Here is a 25927-nt window from a genome sequence, read left to right as displayed (position 1 = left end):
CCCGACCAGGAGACGCTCGACGTCCTCCGCCGCGACGGGACGCACCGGCTCCAAATCAAACTCACCTGGAAAACAAACGTCACTTTAAAAGGTGGATATGCAACTTTTTAAGCAGACTAAAACCTTGATATTTGACCTTGTAGTGACTAAATGACCATATGAGTGGTCAGCGTGGCGCCTTTACTTTCCAAAGTAACTTTAAAACTCTCCAAGATCAATAGTTTTTAGATTTCCTGGTGAGACGGTCCATCAGCAGATGAACCAGAAACTCTATAACAATTGATCCCGGAAAGATGTTGAGGCCACCATCATGGAAAGTGAAGGCGCCGCTGGGTCATTAAAGGGGTCAAATATGCACAAATAAAAGGGTCTTTGTTGTCACGTAAAGGTTCCATCATGCACCTTTAACACATTTGGCCCAGACCCAAAAGAAAGTCCACATAAGTGCAAAATATACTAGTTAATACTAAAAAGAGATGGAAACAGCAGATCATCTTCTAAAATCCTCATGTAAACCCTTGGTACTTTGAGTCAGTAGCGTTCACTGACCGCTGTCGTGGACGCCGTGATGGGGAGTGAATCCGTTGTGATACGGGCCACTGTGATTGGCTGAGCCCCCCGTGTTTGGAGCATTGTGATTGGCTGAGGTCTTGCTGAAGCGAGAGTCTGGTCGACAGGACGAGAGCTTCACGAACAGAGCGTGTTTGTCTGGACATTTGAAGAACCTCTGTCCTTTGAAGGTGCCGTCGCTCACCCCGCGCTGCTCCTCCTGAAACACAGAGGGTTCGGGTTCGTGAACCGAGGTAACGACCAGATAGTTGCTATGGAAACGGCAGTTACCAGCTCCAGACCCGCCATCGTGTGAGCGACGTCCGGCAGAAATCCGATCCACCGAACGGTCCCATAGCCTTTTATTCCATTCGCCAAATCGATCTCCACCACAGAGTCCACCACCAGGGAGTCCACAGGGGGCGCCGCAGAGTACAAGTCCTCTGTGTCTGAGGGAGGTGGCACAGTGGTTAGCCTCAGAGACAGGTGCAGGTGGCACAGTGGTTAGTCTGATAGTGTGTATGTCACTGTAAATGCTGTAAAGATGTTGTACTTGTTTTCGGCTCCATCTTCGTGACACTGAGCAGAGGAACAATGAACGTCCCGGAGGCTCCCTGAAACAGATCACACTGTATCAACATTAACTAAGGGAGAGTCTAAATATTAACTCAGAGAGAGTCTAAACATTAACATTAACTCAGAGAGAGTCTAAACATTAACTCTGAGAGACTCTAAACATTAACTCAGAGAGAGTCTAAACATTAACTCTGAGAGACTCTAAACATTAACTCAGAGAGAGTCTAAACATTAACTCAGAGAGAGTCTAAACATTAACTCAGAGAGAGTCTAAACATTAAATCAGAGAGAGTCTAAACATTAACTCAGAGAGAGTCTAAACATTAAATCAGAGAGAGTCTAAACATTAAATCAGAGAGAGTCTAAACATTAAATCAGAGAGAGTCTAAACATTAACTCAGAGAGAGTCTAAACATTAACTCAGAGAGAGTCTAAACATTAACTCAGAGAGACTCTAAACATTAACTCAGAGAGACTCTAAACATTAACTCAGAGAGAGTCTAAACATTAACTCAGAGAGAGTCTAAACATCAACATTAACTCAGAGAGAGTCTAAACATTAACTCTGAGAGACTCTAAACATTAACTCAGAGAGACTCTAAACATTAACTCAGAGAGAGTCTAAACAAACATTAACTCTGAGAGAGTCTAAACATTAAATCAGAGAGAGTCTAAACATTAACTCAGAGAGTCTAAACAAACATTAACTCAGAGAGAGTCTAAACATTAACTCAGAGAGAGTCTAAACAAACATTAACTCAGAGAGAGTCTAAACATTAACTCAGAGAGAGTCTAAACATTAACTCTGAGAGAGTCTAAACATTAACTCAGAGAGAGTCTAAACATTAACTCAGAGAGAGTCTAAACATTAACTCAGAGAGAGTCTAAACATTAACTCAGAGAAAGTCTAAACATCAGCATTAACTCAGAGAGAGTCTAAACATCAACATTAACTCAGAGAGAGTCTAAACATTAACTCAGAGAAAGTCTAAACATCAGCATTAACTCAGAGTCTAAACATCAGCATTAACTCAGGTTTAAACCTCACTAACATTAATAGAAGTAGTAGAAGTACATTATTCACACTTCCAAAGACACAAGAGGTTTGTTCTTGTTCTTGGCGATAAGAACCAGAACAATGTTTGTCTGGGCTCTGACATGCTTCATACTTCTGAAGATGTCTCTAAAGCTCCGCCCCCCAAAGGAGGAACCATGGATCAGTACTGCACATGGAGAAGGCCACACACTGTTCTGAGACCTGGACTGGACCCTGCTGTTTCACACGCATAAAAAACAGGCCACTGTCAAACCAAATCCTGATGCAGGAGCCTGTGATATGGTAGACATCTGTGTGGAGCACAGTCCATGTTCCTCATGGACAAAGTATTTGTAATGTGTGAAAAGGCTGAGACACGGAGTATTGATGGAATAAACTACATCAGTGACTCGTACAGAGAGGCTTCTACTAATGCGAAGGTCAGCATTTACAATAAGTGTTTCAAAAGTTAAAACATTTTGTGGGAGATTGGCTCCCACATAGATGCAGTTGCATAAAAGGCCAACTGAATGATTGCAAAAATAGATGAATATATGAATATGACATCATTTTGTTCTTCTGCTCTGGTTGCGAGAACATCTCATGAAGCATGAATACAACTTAACATTAAAACATTAACTCAGAAAGAGTTAAAACTATATCATGAAAGTCTTGAGAAACTCTGATTTAATCTAAACATTGACTCTGTCAGGTTAGGTTAAGGTTAGGGGTTAAGGTTAGGGTTAGGGTTTGGGTAAGGTTAAGTCTAAGGGTAAGGGTTAGGTATGCTTTATTGTGCCCATAGGGAAAAGGTGTCATGCTGTTCCCTGGACTCACCTCGACGTGGACCACGCCTCCTTCAGGAGTTTCCTCCATGAAGACCACAGCTCCTTCTTTGACCTGATCCTTTTCACTGATAAACAGGACCTGGTCTCCAGCTGTGAGTCCGTCTGCAGATTCATGTCCCAGACCAGGTTTAGGTCCCTGTGGAGAGACCTCGGTCCTGGGTCTGGCCTTGGGTTCAGCCTCAGACTGGGGGCTGGAGGACGTTAGAATAATCTTTACTCCTCAGGTTCAGGAACATTAAAGACTTACATGAAACACACCTGTTTTTTACAGCCTCAGACCAGGACTTCATCCGGGCCGGTTCCTCTTCAAACTGACGACCAGGGGCTCCTTTTGGGTCGGCGTAAATGTCCTCTGTTTCTGTCATAATTTATAATTTATGGTAAATAATTATCTACAGATGTACTCTATCTTCTATTCTTTAAGTGTAAATATGTAAAAATGAACCTTCTTCCTGCTCCAGCTTCATGACACTGACCAAAGGAACAACAAAGGACATCCCAGAGTCTCCCTGAAACACAAGCTTGAGTCATATTAACAACACCAGGATCAGGTTTAGGTCTTAAAGTCTAACCCAGGACTTACCGTGATGTGGACTGTAGTCTCTCCTTCAGTTTCCTTCATGAAGATGAAAGTGCCTTTCACTGTTTTCTCCTCGTCATTGATGAACATGACCCGGTCTCCTGTTCGAAGTCCTGTTTCTGTTGATCCACGTCGGAGACCTGATTCTGGGCCAGTCTCAGGTTCACACCTGGCTCCGGTCCTGGGTCTAGTTTTGAGATCAGTCTCAGATTGGGGACTAGTTGATCCAAGTCTCGGAGACCTGAGATCAGCAAGCCTGGCAGATAAAAATATATGTTTATAATGTGTTGGAAGTTTTTTTTTAAGGAAAGCAGTCTCGAGGTAGAGGTAAGGCTGTGGGAACCAAGGGTGAGCAATTTTAAAAGCTTGGAAATTAGCACAGAAAAGGTTTTTTCGAAGCCAATCTGGTCCCTAATTACCCTGTAACGGTATGGTAGTACAGCGGTTAGAGCCTCCGCTTCACAGCTAGAAGGTCCCGGGTTCGATTCCCACCAGGACAGGGCCTTTCTGTGTGGAGTTTGCATGTTCTCCCCCTGTCTGTGTAGGTTTCCTCCGGGTACTCCGGTTTCCCCTACCACTAAAAACATGTGCAATAGGTGAATCCTCCAGCCAGGTGATTCTGACCACCAGCCTGGCTCCACATCATGGAGACGGGTACCCGGGCGCGGCACTGCCGTTGACCACTGCTCTTACGGGTTGCTCCAGCGGCATTGAAGGATGGGTCTAATGCAGAGGACACATTTCCCTACGGGGACAATAAAGTATACCAACACAATGGGCAAATGATACTCTGAGTCTGAATAAAAGATCCAAGACAAAACATTTATGAACTGCTAGGATCTGTAGGGTGCTGTAGAATTTGGGGATGGTGTTGTAGAGTTTGGGGATGGTGTTGTAGAGTTTGGGGATGGTGTTGTAGAGTTTGGGGATGGTGTTGTAGGGTTTGGGGATGGTGTCGTAGAGTTTGGGGATGGTGTCGTAGGGTTTGGGGATGGTGTTGTAGAGTTTGGGGATGGTGTTGTAGAGTTTGGGGATGGTGCTGTTGGGTTTGGGGATGGTGTCATAGAGTTTGGGGATGGTGTTGTAGAGTTTGGGGATGGTGTTGTAGAGTTTGGGGATGGTGTTGTAGAGTTTGGGGATGGTGTTGTAGAGTTTGGGGATGGTGTTGTAGGGTTTGGGGATGGTGTCGTAGAGTTTGGGGATGGTGTCGTAGGGTTTGGGGATGGTGCTGTAGAGTTTGGGGATGGTGCTGTTGAGTTTGGGGATGGTGCTGTAGAGTTTGGGGATGGTGCTGTAGGGTTTGGGGATGGTGCTGTTGGGTTTGGGGATGGTGCTGTTGGGTTTGGGGATGGTGCTGTAGAGTTTGGGGATGGTGCTGTAGAGTTTGGGGATGGTACTGTAGGGTTTGGGGATGGTACTGTAGGGTTTGGGGATGGTGCTGTAGAGTTTGGGGATGGTACTGTAGGGTTTGGGGATGGTACTGTAGGGTTTGGGGATGGTGCTGTAGGGTTTGGGGATGGTGCTGTAGAGTTTGGGGATGGTGCTGTAGGGTTTGGGGATGGTGCTGTAGAGTTTGGGGATGGTGCTGTAGAGTTTGGGGATGGTGTTGTAGGGTTTGGGGATGGTGTTGTAGGGTTTGGGGATGGTGCTGTTGGGTTCGGGGATGGTGTTGTAGAGTTTGGGGATGGTGCTGTTGGGTTCGGGGATGGTGTTGTAGAGTTTGGGGATGGTGCTGTAGAGTTTGGGGATGGTGCTGTAGAGTTTGGGGATGGTGTTGTAGAGTTTGGGGATGGTGTTGTAGGGTTTGGGGATGGTGCTGTTGGGTTCGGGGATGGTGTTGTAGAGTTTGGGGATGGTGCTGTAGAGTTTGGGGATGGTGCTGTAGAGTTTGGGGATGGTGCTGTAGAGTTTGGGGATGGTGCTGTAGAGTTTGGGGATGGTGCTGTAGAGTTTGGGGATGGTGCTGTAGGGTTTGGGGATGGTGCTGTAGGGTTTGGGGATGGTGCTGTAGGGTTTGGGGATGGTGCTGTAGAGTTTGGGGATGGTGCTGTAGAGTTTGGGGATGGTGCTGTAGGGTTTGGGGATGGTGCTGTAGAGTTTGGGGATGGTGCTGTAGAGTTTGGGGATGGTACTGTAGAGTTTGGGGATGGTGCTGTTGGGTTTGGGGATGGTGCTGTTGGGTTTGGGGATGGTGCTGTTGGGTTTGGGGATGGTGCTGTTGGGTTTGGGGATGGTACTGTAGAGTTTGGGGATGGTGCTGTAGAGTTTGGGGATGGTGCTGTAGAGTTTGGGGATGGTGCTGTAGGGTTTGGGGATGGTGCTGTAGAGTTTGGGGATGGTGCTGTAGAGTTTGGGGATGGTGCTGTAGGGTTTGGGGATGGTGTTGTAGGGTTTGGAGATGGTGCTGTTGGGTTTGGGGATGGTGTCGTAGAGTTTGGGGATGGTGCTGTTGGGTTTGGGGATGGTGCTGTAGAGTTTGGGGATGGTGCGGTTGGGTTTGGGGATGGTGCTGTTGGGTTTGGGGATGGTGCTGTTGGGTTTGGGGATGGTGCTGTAGAGTTTGGGGATGGTGCGGTTGGGTTTGGGGATGGTGTTGTAGAGTTTGGGGATGGTGCTGTTGGGTTTGGGGATGGTGCTGTTGGGTTTGGGGATGGTGCTGTAGAGTTTGGGGATGGTGCTGTTGGGTTTGGGGATGGTGCTGTTGGGTTTGGGGATGGTGCTGTAGAGTTTGGGGATGGTGCTGTTGGGTTTGGGGATGGTGCTGTAGAGTTTGGGGATGGTGCGGTTGGGTTTGGGGATGGTGTTGTAGAGTTTGGGGATGGTGCTGTTGGGTTTGGGGATGGTGCTGTTGGGTTTGGGGATGGTGCTGTAGAGTTTGGGGATGGTGCTGTAGGGTTTGGGGATGGTGCTGTAGAGTTTGGGGATGGTGCTGTAGAGTTTGGGGATGGTGTCGTAGAGTTTGGGGATGGTACTGTAGAGTTTGGGGATGGTGCTGTAGAGTTTGGGGATGGTGCTGTAGAGTTTGGGGATGGTGCTGTAGAGTTTGGGGATGGTGTCGTAGAGTTTGGGGATGGTACTGTAGAGTTTGGGGATGGTGCTGTAGGGTTTGGGGATGGTGTTGTAGAGTTTGGGGATGGTGCTGTAGGGTTTGGGGATGGTGCTGTAGAGTTTGGGGATGGTGCTGTTGGGTTTGGGGATGGTGCTGTAGAGTTTGGGGATGGTGCTGTAGAGTTTGGGGATGGTGTTGTAGAGTTTGGGGATGGTGTCGTAGAGTTTGGGGATGGTACTGTAGAGTTTGGGGATGGTGTTGTAGGGTTTGGGGATGGTGTTGTAGAGTTTGGGGATGGTGCTGTAGAGTTTGGGGATGGTGCTGTAGAGTTTGGGGATGGTGCTGTTGGGTTTGGGGATGGTGCTGTAGAGTTTGGGGATGGTGCTGTAGGGTTTGGGGATGGTGCTGTAGGGTTTGGGGATGGTGCTGTAGAGTTTGGGGATGGTGTTGTAGAGTTTGGGGATGGTGCTGTAGAGTTTGGGGATGGTGCTGTAGAGTTTGGGGATGGTGTTGTAGAGTTTGGGGATGGTGTTGTAGAGTTTGGAGATGGTGTTGTAGAGTTTGGGGATGGTGTTTTAGAGTTTGGAGATGGTGTTGTAGGGTTTGGGGATGGTGTTGTAGAGTTTGGAGATGGTGTTGTAGGGTTTGGGGATGGTGCTGTTGGGTTTGGGGATGGTGCTGTTGGGTTTGGGGATGGTGCTGTAGAGTTTGTGGATGGTGTTGTTGGGTTTGGGGATGGTGTTGTAGAGTTTCGGGATGGTGCTGTAGAGTTTGGGGATGGTGTTGTTGGGTTTGGGGATGGTGTTGTAGAGTTTGGGGATGGTGTTGTAGAGTTTGGGGATGGTGCTGTAGAGTTTGGGGATGGTGCTGTAGAGTTTGGGGATGGTGTTGTTGGGTTTGGGGATGGTGCTGTAGAGTTTGGGGATGGTGTCGTAGAGTTTGGGGATGGTGCTGTAGGGTTTGAGGATGGTGCTGTTGGGTTTGGGGATGGTGCTGTTGGGTTTGAGGATGGTGCTGTTGGGTTTGAGGATGGTGCTGTTGGGTTTGGGGATGGTGCTGTAGAGTTTGGGGATGGTGCTGTAGAGTTTGGGGATGGTGCTGTAGGGTTTGGGGATGGTGCTGTAGAGTTTGGGGATGGTGCTGTTGGGTTTGGGGATGGTGCTGTAGAGTTTGGGGATGGTGCTGTAGAGTTTGGGGATGGTGCTGTTGGGTTTGGGGATGGTGCTGTAGAGTTTGGGGATGGTGCTGTTGGGTTTGGGGATGGTGCTGTAGAGTTTGTGGATGGTGTTGTTGGGTTTGGGGATGGTGCTGTAGAGTTTGGGGATGGTGCTGTAGAGTTTGTGGATGGTGTTGTAGAGTTTGGGGATGGTGCTGTAGAGTTTGGGGATGGTGCTGTAGAGTTTGGGGATGGTGCTGTAGGGTTTGGGGATGGTGCTGTAGAGTTTGGGGATGGTGCTGTTGGGTTTGGGGATGGTGCTGTAGAGTTTGGGGATGGTGCTGTAGAGTTTGGGGATGGTGCTGTAGAGTTTGAGGATGGTGCTGTAGAGTTTGGGGATGGTGCTGTAGAGTTTGGGGATGGTGCTGTAGAGTTTGGGGATGGTGCTGTAGAGTTTGGGGATGGTGCTGTAGAGTTTGAGGATGGTGCTGTAGAGTTTGGGGATGGTGTCGTAGAGTTTGGGGATGGTGCTGTAGGGTTTGAGGATGGTGCTGTTGGGTTTGGGGATGGTGCTGTAGAGTTTGGGGATGGTACTGTAGGGTTTGGGGATGGTACTGTAGGGTTTGGGGATGGTGCTGTAGGGTTTGGGGATGGTGCTGTAGAGTTTGGGGATGGTGCTGTAGGGTTTGGGGATGGTGCTGTAGAGTTTGGGGATGGTGCTGTAGAGTTTGGGGATGGTGTTGTAGGGTTTGGGGATGGTGTTGTAGGGTTTGGGGATGGTGCTGTTGGGTTCGGGGATGGTGTTGTAGAGTTTGGGGATGGTGCTGTTGGGTTCGGGGATGGTGTTGTAGAGTTTGGGGATGGTGCTGTAGAGTTAGGGGATGGTGCTGTAGAGTTTGGGGATGGTGTTGTAGAGTTTGGGGATGGTGTTGTAGGGTTTGGGGATGGTGCTGTTGGGTTCGGGGATGGTGTTGTAGAGTTTGGGGATGGTGCTGTAGAGTTTGGGGATGGTGCTGTAGAGTTTGGGGATGGTGCTGTAGAGTTTGGGGATGGTGCTGTAGAGTTTGGGGATGGTGCTGTAGAGTTTGGGGATGGTGCTGTAGGGTTTGGGGATGGTGCTGTAGGGTTTGGGGATGGTGCTGTAGGGTTTGGGGATGGTGCTGTAGAGTTTGGGGATGGTGCTGTAGAGTTTGGGGATGGTGCTGTAGGGTTTGGGGATGGTGCTGTAGAGTTTGGGGATGGTGCTGTAGAGTTTGGGGATGGTACTGTAGAGTTTGGGGATGGTGCTGTTGGGTTTGGGGATGGTGCTGTTGGGTTTGGGGATGGTGCTGTTGGGTTTGGGGATGGTGCTGTTGGGTTTGGGGATGGTACTGTAGAGTTTGGGGATGGTGCTGTAGAGTTTGGGGATGGTGCTGTAGAGTTTGGGGATGGTGCTGTAGGGTTTGGGGATGGTGCTGTAGAGTTTGGGGATGGTGCTGTAGAGTTTGGGGATGGTGCTGTAGGGTTTGGGGATGGTGTTGTAGGGTTTGGAGATGGTGCTGTTGGGTTTGGGGATGGTGTCGTAGAGTTTGGGGATGGTGCTGTTGGGTTTGGGGATGGTGCTGTAGAGTTTGGGGATGGTGCGGTTGGGTTTGGGGATGGTGCTGTTGGGTTTGGGGATGGTGCTGTTGGGTTTGGGGATGGTGCTGTAGAGTTTGGGGATGGTGCGGTTGGGTTTGGGGATGGTGTTGTAGAGTTTGGGGATGGTGTTGTAGAGTTTGGGGATGGTGTCGTAGAGTTTGGGGATGGTACTGTAGAGTTTGGGGATGGTGTTGTAGGGTTTGGGGATGGTGTTGTAGAGTTTGGGGATGGTGCTGTAGAGTTTGGGGATGGTGCTGTAGAGTTTGGGGATGGTGCTGTAGAGTTTGGGGATGGTGCTGTAGGGTTTGGGGATGGTGCTGTAGGGTTTGGGGATGGTGCTGTAGAGTTTGGGGATGGTGTTGTAGAGTTTGGGGATGGTGCTGTAGAGTTTGGGGATGGTGCTGTAGAGTTTGGGGATGGTGTTGTAGAGTTTGGGGATGGTGTTGTAGAGTTTGGAGATGGTGTTGTAGAGTTTGGGGATGGTGTTTTAGAGTTTGGAGATGGTGTTGTAGGGTTTGGGGATGGTGTTGTAGAGTTTGGAGATGGTGTTGTAGGGTTTGGGGATGGTGCTGTTGGGTTTGGGGATGGTGCTGTTGGGTTTGGGGATGGTGCTGTAGAGTTTGTGGATGGTGTTGTTGGGTTTGGGGATGGTGTTGTAGAGTTTCGGGATGGTGCTGTAGAGTTTGGGGATGGTGTTGTTGGGTTTGGGGATGGTGTTGTAGAGTTTGGGGATGGTGCTGTAGAGTTTGGGGATGGTGCTGTAGAGTTTGGGGATGGTGTTGTTGGGTTTGGGGATGGTGCTGTAGAGTTTGGGGATGGTGTCGTAGAGTTTGGGGATGGTGCTGTAGGGTTTGAGGATGGTGCTGTTGGGTTTGGGGATGGTGCTGTAGAGTTTGGGGATGGTACTGTAGGGTTTGGGGATGGTACTGTAGGGTTTGGGGATGGTGCTGTAGGGTTTGGGGATGGTGCTGTAGAGTTTGGGGATGGTGCTGTAGGGTTTGGGGATGGTGCTGTAGAGTTTGGGGATGGTGCTGTAGAGTTTGGGGATGGTGTTGTAGGGTTTGGGGATGGTGTTGTAGGGTTTGGGGATGGTGCTGTTGGGTTCGGGGATGGTGTTGTAGAGTTTGGGGATGGTGCTGTTGGGTTCGGGGATGGTGTTGTAGAGTTTGGGGATGGTGCTGTAGAGTTTGGGGATGGTGCTGTAGAGTTTGGGGATGGTGTTGTAGAGTTTGGGGATGGTGTTGTAGGGTTTGGGGATGGTGCTGTTGGGTTCGGGGATGGTGTTGTAGAGTTTGGGGATGGTGCTGTAGAGTTTGGGGATGGTGTTGTAGAGTTTGGGGATGGTGTTGTAGGGTTTGGGGATGGTGCTGTAGAGTTTGGGGATGGTGCTGTAGGGTTTGGGGATGGTGCTGTAGGGTTTGGGGATGGTGCTGTAGGGTTTGGGGATGGTGTCGTAGAGTTTGGGGATGGTGCTGTAGAGTTTGGGGATGGTGCTGTAGAGTTTGTGGATGGTGTTGTAGAGTTTGGGGATGGTGCTGTAGAGTTTGGGGATGGTGTCGTAGAGTTTGGGGATGGTGCTGTAGAGTTTGGGGATGGTGCTGTAGAGTTTGGGGATGGTGCTGTAGGGTTTGGGGATGGTGCTGTAGAGTTTGGGGATGGTGCTGTAGAGTTTGGGGATGGTACTGTAGAGTTTGGGGATGGTGCTGTTGGGTTTGGGGATGGTGCTGTTGGGTTTGGGGATGGTGCTGTTGGGTTTGGGGATGGTGCTGTTGGGTTTGGGGATGGTACTGTAGAGTTTGGGGATGGTGCTGTAGAGTTTGGGGATGGTGCTGTAGAGTTTGGGGATGGTGCTGTAGGGTTTGGGGATGGTGCTGTAGAGTTTGGGGATGGTGCTGTAGAGTTTGGGGATGGTGCTGTAGGGTTTGGGGATGGTGTTGTAGGGTTTGGAGATGGTGCTGTTGGGTTTGGGGATGGTGTCGTAGAGTTTGGGGATGGTGCTGTTGGGTTTGGGGATGGTGCTGTAGAGTTTGGGGATGGTGCGGTTGGGTTTGGGGATGGTGCTGTTGGGTTTGGGGATGGTGCTGTAGAGTTTGGGGATGGTGCTGTTGGGTTTGGGGATGGTGCTGTAGAGTTTGGGGATGGTGCTGTTGGGTTTGGGGATGGTGCTGTTGGGTTTGGGGATGGTGCTGTAGAGTTTGGGGATGGTGTTGTAGAGTTTGGGGATGGTGCTGTTGGGTTTGGGGATGGTGCTGTAGAGTTTGGGGATGGTGCGGTTGGGTTTGGGGATGGTGTTGTAGAGTTTGGGGATGGTGCTGTTGGGTTTGGGGATGGTGCTGTTGGGTTTGGGGATGGTGCTGTAGAGTTTGGGGATGGTGCTGTTGGGTTTGGGGATGGTGCTGTTGGGTTTGGGGATGGTGCTGTAGAGTTTGGGGATGGTGCTGTTGGGTTTGGGGATGGTGCTGTAGAGTTTGGGGATGGTGCGGTTGGGTTTGGGGATGGTGTTGTAGAGTTTGGGGATGGTGCTGTTGGGTTTGGGGATGGTGCTGTTGGGTTTGGGGATGGTGCTGTAGAGTTTGGGGATGGTGCTGTAGGGTTTGGGGATGGTGCTGTAGAGTTTGGGGATGGTGCTGTAGAGTTTGGGGATGGTGTCGTAGAGTTTGGGGATGGTACTGTAGAGTTTGGGGATGGTGCTGTAGAGTTTGGGGATGGTGCTGTAGAGTTTGGGGATGGTGCTGTAGAGTTTGGGGATGGTGTCGTAGAGTTTGGGGATGGTACTGTAGAGTTTGGGGATGGTGCTGTAGGGTTTGGGGATGGTGTTGTAGAGTTTGGGGATGGTGCTGTAGGGTTTGGGGATGGTGCTGTAGAGTTTGGGGATGGTGCTGTTGGGTTTGGGGATGGTGCTGTAGAGTTTGGGGATGGTGCTGTAGAGTTTGGGGATGGTGTTGTAGAGTTTGGGGATGGTGTCGTAGAGTTTGGGGATGGTACTGTAGAGTTTGGGGATGGTGTTGTAGGGTTTGGGGATGGTGTTGTAGAGTTTGGGGATGGTGCTGTAGAGTTTGGGGATGGTGCTGTAGAGTTTGGGGATGGTGCTGTAGAGTTTGGGGATGGTGCTGTAGGGTTTGGGGATGGTGCTGTAGGGTTTGGGGATGGTGCTGTAGAGTTTGGGGATGGTGTTGTAGAGTTTGGGGATGGTGCTGTAGAGTTTGGGGATGGTGCTGTAGAGTTTGGGGATGGTGTTGTAGAGTTTGGGGATGGTGTTGTAGAGTTTGGAGATGGTGTTGTAGAGTTTGGGGATGGTGTTTTAGAGTTTGGAGATGGTGTTGTAGGGTTTGGGGATGGTGTTGTAGAGTTTGGAGATGGTGTTGTAGGGTTTGGGGATGGTGCTGTTGGGTTTGGGGATGGTGCTGTTGGGTTTGGGGATGGTGCTGTAGAGTTTGTGGATGGTGTTGTTGGGTTTGGGGATGGTGTTGTAGAGTTTCGGGATGGTGCTGTAGAGTTTGGGGATGGTGTTGTTGGGTTTGGGGATGGTGTTGTAGAGTTTGGGGATGGTGTTGTAGAGTTTGGGGATGGTGCTGTAGAGTTTGGGGATGGTGTTGTTGGGTTTGGGGATGGTGCTGTAGAGTTTGGGGATGGTGTTGTAGGGTTTGGGGATGGTGCTGTAGAGTTTGGGGATGGTGTTGTTGGGTTTGGGGATGGTGCTGTAGAGTTTGGGGATGGTGTCGTAGAGTTTGGGGATGGTGCTGTAGGGTTTGAGGATGGTGCTGTTGGGTTTGGGGATGGTGCTGTTGGGTTTGAGGATGGTGCTGTTGGGTTTGAGGATGGTGCTGTTGGGTTTGGGGATGGTGCTGTAGAGTTTGGGGATGGTGCTGTAGAGTTTGGGGATGGTGCTGTAGGGTTTGGGGATGGTGCTGTAGAGTTTGGGGATGGTGCTGTTGGGTTTGGGGATGGTGCTGTAGAGTTTGGGGATGGTGCTGTAGAGTTTGGGGATGGTGCTGTTGGGTTTGGGGATGGTGCTGTAGAGTTTGGGGATGGTGCTGTTGGGTTTGGGGATGGTGCTGTAGAGTTTGTGGATGGTGTTGTTGGGTTTGGGGATGGTGCTGTAGAGTTTGGGGATGGTGCTGTAGAGTTTGTGGATGGTGTTGTAGAGTTTGGGGATGGTGCTGTAGAGTTTGGGGATGGTGCTGTAGAGTTTGGGGATGGTGCTGTAGGGTTTGGGGATGGTGCTGTAGAGTTTGGGGATGGTGCTGTTGGGTTTGGGGATGGTGCTGTAGAGTTTGGGGATGGTGCTGTAGAGTTTGGGGATGGTGCTGTAGAGTTTGAGGATGGTGCTGTAGAGTTTGGGGATGGTGCTGTAGAGTTTGGGGATGGTGCTGTAGAGTTTGAGGATGGTGCTGTAGAGTTTGGGGATGGTGCTGTAGAGTTTGGGGATGGTGCTGTAGAGTTTGGGGATGGTGTTGTAGAGTTTGGGGATGGTGTTGTAGAGTTTGGGGATGGTGCTGTAGAGTTTGGGGATGGTGTCGTAGAGTTTGGGGATGGTGCTGTAGAGTTTGGGGATGGTGCTGTAGGGTTTGGGGATGGTGCTGTAGAGTTTGGGGATGGTGCTGTTGGGTTTGGGGATGGTGCTGTAGAGTTTGGGGATGGTGCTGTAGAGTTTGGGGATGGTGCTGTAGAGTTTGAGGATGGTGCTGTAGAGTTTGGGGATGGTGCTGTAGAGTTTGGGGATGGTGCTGTAGAGTTTGAGGATGGTGCTGTAGAGTTTGGGGATGGTGCTGTAGAGTTTGGGGATGGTGCTGTAGAGTTTGGGGATGGTGTTGTAGAGTTTGGGGATGGTGCTGTAGGGTTTGGGGATGGTGTCGTTGGGTTTGGGGATGGTGCTGTAGAGTTTGGGGATGGTGCTGTGGCCTTGGCACAGTTCGAGATCCTCCGAGGATAGCTGGAGGAGGTTTCTGGGGTGAGGAAAGTCTGGCCATCTCTGCTTAGACTGCGGCCTCCGTGACCCAACCCTAGATACAGAGGAAGATGTTTTACTAACCTGGATTTGGGAATATCAACTCTGGACTTCAAATGATCTGCTTCCTCAAACTCCGGACTGGGCTCCGGACTGGGCTCTGGTCTGGACTCTGGTTTGGACTCTGGAACAGGAGCTGCAGCTCTTTTGGCAGAACCCGGGATCCAATCAAGCCTGGTCTTGTGTTTGTCTTTTTTGTCAATGTTGGATTTGCCAGAAACATGTTTTTCAGACTTGGACTTGAACCTGTCGAAACCTTTAGCAGGTTCTCGAAACTGATCCGGGTCTTCGTACAGATGGTTCTGTTCCATCGGTTCAGGGTCTGCAGACAGGGACTTTGGAGCCGAGTCCCAGCAGGTGTCAGGGTCATATTCTGGTTTGGACTCTCTCGTTGGACGGTCCTGGGGGAAGTGGTCTGAGCAGAAGGACATTGGTTGGTCTTGGTCTCGGTTTGATGCAGGTCTTGGATCTGGTTTGGACTTTAGAGACAGTCTCAGATGAGGTTTTTCTCTGGTCTGTGGGTCTGGACTGGTCTCGGGCCCAACTGCTGTGATTCTGTTGAACGGAGCGAAGACTCCACAGTCTTTGTCACAAGAGAAAAACTGTTTGTATTTGACGGAGCCGTTGGTGCTGCCTCTGCCTCGGTCTGAGTCCTGGAAAACATTAGAATAAATGAGTTTAGGCTCAGCCACACTGCCTCAGGGCAGAGACTTCATTCTGTGGTCACTGATCACAAAGTAACACAAACACAGTCTCACAAGAAAGGGAAAAGTTTCCAACTGTCCAACAGGACTTGGATTTGGTTTGAAAACGAGAGTGAATCGTCCTTTGTTTGAACTATTAAAAAAAAAAATGTATATATATTTATATATATATACATATATATATATATATATATACATATACATGTATATATATATATATATATATATATATACACTGCTCACAAAAACTTAGGGCACACTCAAAAAACACATCCTAGATGTCAATCAATTCGATTTTTCGGATGAAAATCTTTATTCATAGTGTAGGGCAATGTGTTGAGAACAAAATAACATAAGAATGATAAATGGAAATCAAATTCTCAGCCCCTGGAGGTCTGGATCCAAAATTATAGTCAAAATCAAAGTGACAACTCAGGTCACTGGTGGATCCAAATTCTGTAGAAATTCCTCCAAACGAGTCTGTATCATCCTCAGTCGTGTGTGTGGCCTCCACGTGCCTGAATGCACTCCCTACAACGCCTGGGCCTGCTCCTGATGAGACCACGGATGTCCTCCTGAGGGATCTCCTCCCAGACCTGGATTAGAGCATCAGTCAGCTCCTGGACAGTCTGTGGTGCCACGTGGCGTTGATGGATGGACCGAGACATGATGTCCCAGATGTATCTATTGGATTTAAGTCTGGGGAACGGGCAGGCCAGTCCAGAACATCAATACCTTCATCATGCAGGACCTGCTGACACACTCTGGCCACATGTGGCCAGGCATTATCAGGCATCAGAAGGAACCCAGGGCCCACAGCACCAGCATATGGTCTTACAATAGGTCTGAGGATCTCATCCCGGTCCCCAATGCCAGTCAGGGAACCTCTGGCTCGCACATGGAGGGCTGTGCGGCCCTCCAATGAAATGCCTCCCCAGACCATCACTGACCCACCACCAAACCGGTCATGCTGGATGATGTTGCAGCAGCAGAACGTTCTCCAGGGCGTCTCCAGACTCTGTCACGTCTGTCACATGTGCTCAGGGTGAACCTGCTCTCATCCGTGAAGAGCACAGGCACCATTGGCCAATCTGCCAATCTCTGTGTTCTCGGGCAAATGCCAATCGGGCTGCACGGTGTTGGGCAGTAAGCACCGGCCCAACTTGTGGACGTCGGGCCCTCATGCCCCCCTCATACCGCCCTCATCTAAAGGAGCAGCGTGTTGATAGAAACTGTAGATTTAGCACATGTGGCTAATGTCTCCTGAGCAGCCCATTCATTCCTATGGCGTAGCTTAGCCTTGTGGTTGTCAGCTGGTATGGCATTGGGACCCACAGTCACCTTAGGATGACAAGCCGCAACCCAAACAAGGTTTGAACTTAAAAATATAATTTTAATTCTTTTCCTATATAAACATTTAAAATAAATATTTTCTTGGAAAGGCTCGCAACCCACTGTACACGGTTCCACATGTATCAGTTAGCATTGGGTCGCAAGACATTTTTCTCTTAAAATTCTCCACAAAATTAACTGAAATCAAAGCCAACTGTACAGTTCCATATAGGTATCGAAACAAAAAAGCTGAATCTGTGAATCTCTAGTTAATGACGGCCATGGGCCAAATCCCGTCTGTAAAGAGTTCATACTGTAGGTTATTTAGCATAACTTTAGCATTTGACTAGAGAAAGCAAACGAGACCTTCTATTACAATCATTTCTCAAGAACACGGTCAAACCAAATAAACGAATGTAGTGTTGAGTGATCAGTGTCCAGTGCAGATGGAAAAGAGACAAATGTCCCTACAGCAGCTCGTGTCCTGATGAAGACCAGGAGGCGGGACCACATTACACCGGTTTGAGAATCGCTGCATTGGCCCCGTGTGTTTCAGGATCGATTTTAAAGTTCTTTTAATGGTTTTTAAATGTCTTAATGGTCTTGGTCCCTCTTATCTCTCAGAACTGCTTTTACCTTACGAACCTTCACGGCCCCTTTGCTCCTCTGGCAGAGGTCTCCTAGTTATTCCTAAAGTCAACAAAAAGACTCATGGTGAGGCGTCTTTCCAATATTACGGCCCTCGCCTCTGGAACCACCTGAGGAGGAGCTCAGGGCTGCAGAGAACGTTCATGTTTTTAAGAGCAGCTCAAGACCCACCTTTTTAGCTTAGCTTTTAACTGACTAAACTATTTATTTAATCCTAATATATACAATGTATATACAGAGCCTCTCGAAAGTATTCATACACCTTGAACTTTTGCACATTTTGTCATGTTTACAACCCTAAACATAAAGATTTTATTTTTATTTTTTTACTGAACGTTCACACACAAGTAACAGACGACTGTGAAGTGAAAGCAAAATGATACATGATTCTGTTATTTTTCAAAAAATAGATAACCGAAAAGTGGGGCGTGCATAAGTATTCATACAGATGCATGAATACTTTGTGGAACCCCCACAGATTTTCAATAGGATTTAGGTCAGGACTTTGACTGGGCCATTCTAACACATTAATATGTTTTTATTGAACCATTCCATTGTAGATTTATCTTTGTGTTTAGGGTCATTGTCCTGCTGAAGGTGAATCTCCGCCCCAGCCTCAGTTCTCTTGTGACTCCAGCAGGTTTTCCTCCAAAATGTCTCTGTATTTGGCTCCATCCATGTTCCCAACTATTCTTACAGTCTCCCCAGTCCCCGCTGAGGAAAAGCAGCCCCACAGCATGATGCTCCCCCCCGTATATCTGACACTGGGGATGGTGCACTCAGGACCATGAGCAGTGTCAGGTTTGCTCCATACATAACGTTTCTCTCATCTGACCAAAGCTCCTTCTTCCACATGGAGCTGTGTCCTCCATATGACTTCTACAAACTTCAAACAGGATTTTTTATGTTCTCCTTTCAATAATGTCTTTCTTCTTCCACTCGTCCATGAAGGCCAGATTTGTGAAGAATACGACTTATAGTTGTCCCATGTACAGATTCCTCCAGCTCAGCAGCAGGACTTCACAGCTCCTCCAGAGTTATCTTGGGGCACTTGGTTGTGTTTCTGACCAGTGTCTCCTTGTTCAGTTTGTTAGTTTAGGTGAACAGCTGTGTCTTGGTAAGTCTGCAGTGGTGCTTTACTCTTTCCATTTCTGAATGATGGATTGAACAGTTGCTCCGGGAGATGTTTAAATCTTGGGAAATCTTTGTATAACTTAATGCTGCTTTAAACTTCTCCACAGCTTTATCCCTGACCTCTCTGGTGCTCCTGGACCTTCATGATGTTGTTTAGTGACCACAGCTCTGAGGGCCTAAAAGAACAGCTGTAATTATACTGAGAGTAGATCACACACAGGTGCCTCTATTTAACCGTTAGGCCAAGGAGTGAACATTCTGGAGTCATTAGGAATGTTTTAAAGGCAATTTAATGCACTCAGAAAATGCTGTATGAATACTTGTGCACGCCCCACTTTTCACTTTTCTATTTTGTGAAAAATAACAGAATCATGTATCATTTTGCTTTCACTTCACAGTTGTCTGTTACTTGTGTGTGAACGTTCAGTAAAAAAATCTAAATAAAATCTTTATGTTTAGGGCTGTAAACATGACAAAATGTGCAAAAGTTCAGGGTGTATGAATACTTTCCAGAGGCGCTGTATATGGGAGGTTGTCCCAGGCGCATTGTTTTAAATGTTGTAATCTGTAAAGCACTTTGTGATACCTTTCGGTATGAAAAGCGCTTTATAAATAAAGTTTGATTGATTGATTGATAAAGCAAAAAAAAAATGATTATCAAGTTTCAGAATAGAAATCGAGCTTGAAATTTTAGTATCATGACAACACTAAATTACATAAGTTCCTGATGGATTCACCTGCAGTTCCACGCCGTAGAAAACCCCTGGGACGTCCCACTTGGACTTTGGGTCCGTGATGTTTCCGATGTAGCGGATGGTGCCTTTAAGAAAAGCAGATCTTTCCTCCACACAGACTTCAGTGCCTTCTCTGAGCCTCCGAGTGGAGCGAAGGCCCTGGGGCAGGTTCAGAGCTGTGAGTCTGTCTGCTTCAGGGACAGCCATGAGGAGACCGGCTTCCTCTCGGCTGATGGGCTGCAGACGCTCTCTGTCCACTAGGTAATCCAACCCACTGAGAGTGTCAGTGAAGACCACGTCCAGACTTTTGCCTTGTTTCTGGACTTTGAAGGATGGAGCGCTGCATATCTGCCCTGGTTTACGCAAGCTCAATCCCTTCAGAGGCTGCAGTACTATGAAGTACTTAAGATCTGAGGAGGCCATCCTGCACACACACACGTTTATGAACAGTCAGCAGAAATTACACACTTGTACACACTGTAATCATCAACAACGCAAACAGTGAGAGCCACAAACCTGAAAGAACCCAAGAGCCTCATATGTTTGACCTAATTGTATTTCAAATAATATCCATAATGTGGACTTCACAACAGCAGAGAACGTCAAAGGTGGAGGTGCACGATCCGGGTTTTTTGCTTATGCTACCGATCCTGGGGGTTTAAGAATCGGCCGATATCCGATATTAACCGATACCAGAGACTTTCTTAAAAGCGGCTCTGAGTAAAAATGTTAATGTTTCTCTTTTCTCCAGAGTCAGATCAAAAAAGTCTGATATTTCACAAATGAGACATTACAGATCAATTATCAAATATTTCTATTAATAAACTAATGTAAACATTTTAAAGAAGGATCACTGGACTTTTCCACTAATAATCCTCTGCTTTAGTTAAATTAATACAAACAACCCACATGAGGTGATCTGATCATTATAACTTTCATGAGCTAAAACACAAACACATTCACCACTCCAGCAGTGGACCATTTTATTGTATTTGGTGATTCAATCATAGTTTCTGTCCCAACTTTGATTAGTTGCCGCTAGCATTAGCATACTGTTGTTAGCATTAGCATACTGTTGCTAGCATTAGCATACTGTTGCTAGCATTAGCATACTGTTGCTAGCATTAGCATACTGTTGCTAGCATTAGCATACTGTTGCTAGCATTAGCATACTGTTGCTAGTAGCATTTTGTTCAAACTAAGTCAACGATTGAATTCTCAGGTTCTCGACTTCAAAATGACGTTCATATTCACTGAGGTTTAGTGGTTTAGTTAGGTTTAGGTTTAGGTATCGCTTCAGTATTGGATATTTGTAGCCGATATTATATTATTTCTAGTATCGGCTCCGATATCTGATGCCATTATCGAATCAGTGCATGCCTAATCAAAGCTGTGGTCACCAAACAAATGGAATAGATGTGAACCCACTCGTGTTTTCTCGGATACAGATGTTTTCATCATTTTGCTTCTTGTGTTGTTTTTATTTGCATGTTCAGAGAGGAGGTTGTGGTCGGGTTCTTCTTAGTTTTTTCTTAAAGGAATAGGCCACCGTTTTTACATACTGAGATATGTTCTTACCTAACCTTAGTGGAGTTAATATATCCCCGTCTGGTCTTTGTCCGTGCGCTCACACATACGCAGCCTCTCCCACATGTCACATAGCTCCAAAAAAGCTCACGATAGAAGCTACCAAGCTCTTCCACGTGTTCCCTATTTAAATAAAGTTACGTGAAGTGTTTTCATGCCAAGTATATTTACACAGAAATGTAGCATGTCGATTTTATAAGCAGATAAAAAGGGGGACTATATTGTGAGGCGTAATGATACAGTAGCAAAACGTCCGCGCAGTAACTCCTAATGCTGCGTTTACACATAACGACGACAAGTCACGAATGCCACGAATCCACATTCGTGGCCGAGGATCACGAATGTGGGTGATTCGGGGCAGAGGTTTCACGCGCCGCCACGAACTGTTGCGACCTGTTACTGCGTGTTACGATTAATGGCACGAATTATTACGCACGGTCACGAATATGCGTCCCGCACTGTTGCGCGCTGTTGCGAGCTGTTGCGCGCTGTTGCGTTCTGTTGCGTTCTGTTGCGAGCTGCTGCGAGTTATTGGGAATTGTCGCGTTCTGTCAAAAATCTGTCAAGAATTGGGCGAATGTGGAAAGATCGCCTGCAGCGCACACCGGGGTGGAGGCGGAGCAGAGACGTCTCGCTCCGCCGTGCTCTCCTGACTCGTTGGGCTCGCGCCAAATCGGGTTAAACAAAAAGCAAATACACCAGCTCAGGCCTGTCCATATACTGAAGAATAGCAATAGTTTTTCAGTCTATGGGACAGTCACACCAGTTCAACCCCGCTCCTGTCAATGCGTAACACGGGCAAACGCATCAACAAACGCACGCGCTTCATGTCAGATAAGTCCGTGCAACAGCCGCACAATTTGGGTTGACTTTCCTCCACAGAATAAGCATAAAAACACTACACTCACTGTGCACTCAATCTTCTGAGGATCCGTCGTAGAACTTGCTGCTCTTAAACCTCTTTATCCAATGATTCTCACTCGTCTGGTCAGTCTCAGCTCCAGTTGGAAAAACTTTATAATCCACAAAAACAGGCCTGTCTTCACCTGCCCCGCGCCCAGCGCCGATTGTTTTACGTGTCTAAGGTTGTAAATAAGCCTTAACTTATCTGTGGTGTAGCTGCTGTAGCCATGCGCTGTTGTTTTGGTCAGTGGAGGCAGCGTGGGAGATGCATTCAGGGACCGTGGGAAAGGCGCAGTTCTTACTGTCCTTTTTTCCCCACAAACGCGGGGAAAATCGGGACAAATATACAACAATGGGGTTCTCCAGCGGGGGGGCAATAGGGGTGGCAGGGACTGGCTCCCAAACATCAGGAGGAACGACCGCAGGAGGAGGAAAAGAAAAGCACCTGAGGAGCGGCGGCGGCAGGTGCTGCTGTCCCGGGCCTGCAGCGCGGACTGGCCGAGTCTGTGTGACTTTCCTTTTGCTGCTGCAGGTCCGAAAAAGTACTTTTCGGCGTAGCGTGTGTTTACATCAATTTTGTGCGTGAAAACAGTGATTCTGCTCTACGAATGCTGTACGAATGCTGTACGAATGCTGTACGAATGCTGTACGAATGCCCTCACGCTGAATTACGAAGCGCCACTCCTCATCACGACAGGACACGCTCCGCTGCGAACTCCAAGAACAAAGGGTGATTCGTGACATTCGTGGAAGATTTTTTGACAGACAAAAACTTTCTCCACGAACATCACGAATGTCACGAACTGATGCGTTCTGTTAAGAATCCCATTAAGACGCGTTAAGTCATGTTACGAACGTCACGAATGACGAAAAAATGCCATTCGTAACGCATCGTGCCTATGTGTAAACGCAGCATAAAGACTTCCCCGCTCACTTCCGTCAATAACCTTTAGGAGTTACTGCGCGGACGTTTTACTCCTCGTATCATTACGGTTAGGGTTAGTATGTGCTCCGTTTGCCTGACAGAGCGCACGGACAAAGACCAGACGGGGATATATTAACTCGACTAAGGTTAGGTAAGAACATATCTCAGTATGTAAAAACGGCCTATTCCTTTAACAAACTTATGTTTTTAAAGGACTTTGAAAGTGTAGAAGAGTGAAAGACATGTCCTCCTCCCCCATCACCAAACACCACCTTCATACATTTGGAAGGTGCTCGGCAGTACTTATATACGATACTCTGGTACTTATACACAACACTCTGGTACTTATACACGGCACTCTGGTACTTATACACGACACTCTGGTACTTATACACGACACTCTGGTACTTATACACGATACTCTGGTACTTATACACGACACTCTGGAACTTATACACGACACTCTGGTACTTATACACGACACTCTGGTACTTATATACGATACTCTGGTACTTATACACAACACTCTGGTACTTATACACGGCACTCTGGTACTTATACACGGCACTCTGGTACTTATACACGATACTCTGGTACTTATACACGACACTCTGGAACTTATACACGACACTCTGGTACTTATACACGACACTCTGGTACTTATACACGACACTCTGGTACTTATACACGATACTCTGGTACTTATACACGACACTCTGGAACTTATACACGACACTCTGGTACTTATACACGACACTCTGGTACTTATACACGACACTCTGGTACTTATACACGACACTCTGGTACTTATACACGACACTCTGGTACTTATACACGACACTCTGGTACTTATACACGGCACTCTGGTACTGATACACGACACTCTGGTACTTATACACGACACTCTGGTACTGATACACGACACTCTTGTACTTATACACGACACTCTGGTACTTATACACGACACTCTGGTACTTATACACGATACTCTGGTACTTATACACGACACTCTGGTACTGATACACGACACTCTTGTACTTATACACGACACTCTGGTACTTATACACGACACTCTGGTACTTATACACAGCACTCTGGTACTTATACACGACACTCTGGTACTTATACACGGCACTCTGGTACTTATACACGATACTCTGGTACTTATACACAACACTCTGGTACTTATACACGGCACTCTGGTACTTATACACGATACTCTGGTACTTATACACAACACTCTGGTACTTATACACGATACTCTGGTACTTATACACGACACTCTGGTACTTATACACGGCACTCTGGTACTGATACACGACACTCTGGCACTTATACACGACACTCTGGTACTGATACACGACACTCTTGTACTTATACACGACACTCTGGTACTTATACACGACACTCTGGTACTTATACACAGCACTCTGGTACTTATACACGACACTCTGGTACTTATACACGGCACTCTGGTACTTATACACGATACTCTGGTACTTATACACAACACTCTGGTACTTATACACGGCACTCTGGTACTTATACACGATACTCTGGTACTTATACACAACACTCTGGTACTTATACACGATACTCTGGCACTTATACACGACACTCTGGTACTTATACACGACACTCTGGTACTTATACACGACACTCTGATACTTATACACGACACTCTGGTACTTATACACGACACTCTGGCACTTATACACGACACTCTTGTACTTATACACGACACTCTGGTACTTATACACGACACTCTGGTACTTATACACGACACTCTGATACTTATACACGACACTCTGGTACTTATACACGACACTCTGGCACTTATACACGACACTCTTGTACTTATACACGACACTCTGGTACTTATACACGACACTCTGGTACTTATACACAGCACTCTGGTACTTATACACGACACTCTGGTACTTATACACGACACTCTGGCACTTATACACGACACTCTGGTACTTATACACGATACTCTGGTACTTATACACGACACTCTGGTACTTATACACGACACTCTGGTACTTGTACACGACACTCTGGTACTTATACACGACACTCTGGTACTTATACACGACACTCTGGTACTTATACACGACACTCTGGTACTTATACACGATACTCTGGTACTTATACACGACACTCTGGTACTTATACACGACACTCTGGTACCTATACACGACACTCTGGTACTTATACACGACACTCTGGTACTTATACACGACACTCTGGTACTTATACACGACACTCTGGTACTTATACACGACACTCTGGTACTTATACACGATACTCTGGTACTTATACACGACACTCTGGTACTTATACACGACACTCTGGTACTTATACACGACACTCTGGTACTTATACACGACACTCTGGTACTTATACACGACACTCTGGTACTTATACACGACACTCTGGTACTTATACACGACACTCTGGTACTTATACACGACACTCTGGTACTTATACACGACACTCTGGTACTTATACACGGCACTCTGGTACTTATACACGGCACTCTGGTACTTATACACGACACTCTGATACTGATACATGATACTCTGGTACTTATACACGACACTCTGGTACTTATACACGACCCTCTGGTACTTATACACGACACTCTGATACTTATACACGATACTCTGGTACTTATACACGACACTCTGGTACTTATACACGACACTCTGGTACTTATACACGGCACTCTGATACTTATACACGACACTCTGGTACTTATACACGACACTCTAGTACTTATACACCACACTCTGGTACTTATACACGACACTCTGGTACTGATACACGACACTCTTGTACTTATACACGACACTCTGGTACTTATACACAATACTCTGGTACTTATACACGACACTCTGGTACTTATACACAACACTCTGGTACTTATACACGACACTCTGGTACTTATACACGACACTCTGGTACTTATACACGACACTCTGGTACTTATACACGACACTCTGGTACTTATACACTAAACTCTAGTACTTATACACCACACTCTGGTACTTATACACAATACTCTGGTACTTATACACAACACTCTGGTACTTATACACGGCACTCTGGTACTTATACACTAAACTCTGGTACTTATACACAACACTCTGGTACTTATACACGACCCTCTGGTACTTATACACGACACTCTGATACTTATACACGATACTCTGGTACTTATACACGACACTCTAGTACTTATACACGGCACTCTGACACTGATACATGATACTCTGGTACTTATACACGACACTCTGGTACTTATACACGGCACTCTGGTACTTATACACGATACTCTGATACTTATACACGACACTCTGGTACTTATACACGGCACTCTGGTACTTATACACGGCACTCTGGTACTTATACACGACACTCTGGTACTTATACACGATACTCTGGTACTTATACACGGTACTCTGGTACTCATACACGACACTCTGGTACTTATACACGACACTCTGGTACTTATACACAACACTCTGGTACT

The 25927-nt window shown here is 47.3% G+C and overlaps 1 protein-coding gene across 1 annotated transcript in view; it reads right to left on the bottom strand.

Moving 5' to 3' along the window:
• cyldl (cylindromatosis (turban tumor syndrome), like) overlaps nucleotides 1–19397 on the bottom strand; it is a gene marked incomplete at its 5' end in the record, with an annotated part of 30027 nt that extends 10630 nt beyond the window's left edge. Inside the window, 10 exons of the mRNA XM_079557801.1 lie at nucleotides 1–65; nucleotides 550–769; nucleotides 841–998; nucleotides 1103–1163; nucleotides 2999–3200; nucleotides 3268–3367; nucleotides 3455–3518; nucleotides 3593–3845; nucleotides 14447–15075; nucleotides 18978–19397. The exon at nucleotides 1–65 is cut by the window's left edge and continues 59 nt beyond it. Of these exons, the coding sequence (XP_079413927.1) occupies nucleotides 1–65; nucleotides 550–769; nucleotides 841–998; nucleotides 1103–1163; nucleotides 2999–3200; nucleotides 3268–3367; nucleotides 3455–3518; nucleotides 3593–3845; nucleotides 14447–15075; nucleotides 18978–19397 (2172 nt within the window). The remainder of the gene's footprint in view (nucleotides 66–549; nucleotides 770–840; nucleotides 999–1102; nucleotides 1164–2998; nucleotides 3201–3267; nucleotides 3368–3454; nucleotides 3519–3592; nucleotides 3846–14446; nucleotides 15076–18977) is intronic.
• Nucleotides 19398–25927: the final 6530 nt, after the last annotated feature.

The sequence above is a fragment of the Gobius niger genome, assembly GCF_951799975.1.
Source record: "Gobius niger genome assembly, chromosome: 6".
Lineage (NCBI taxonomy): Eukaryota > Metazoa > Chordata > Actinopteri > Gobiiformes > Gobiidae > Gobius > Gobius niger.
The sequence above is the reverse complement of the archived record's forward strand: the minus strand, read 5'-3'. Positions and strand labels throughout refer to the sequence as shown.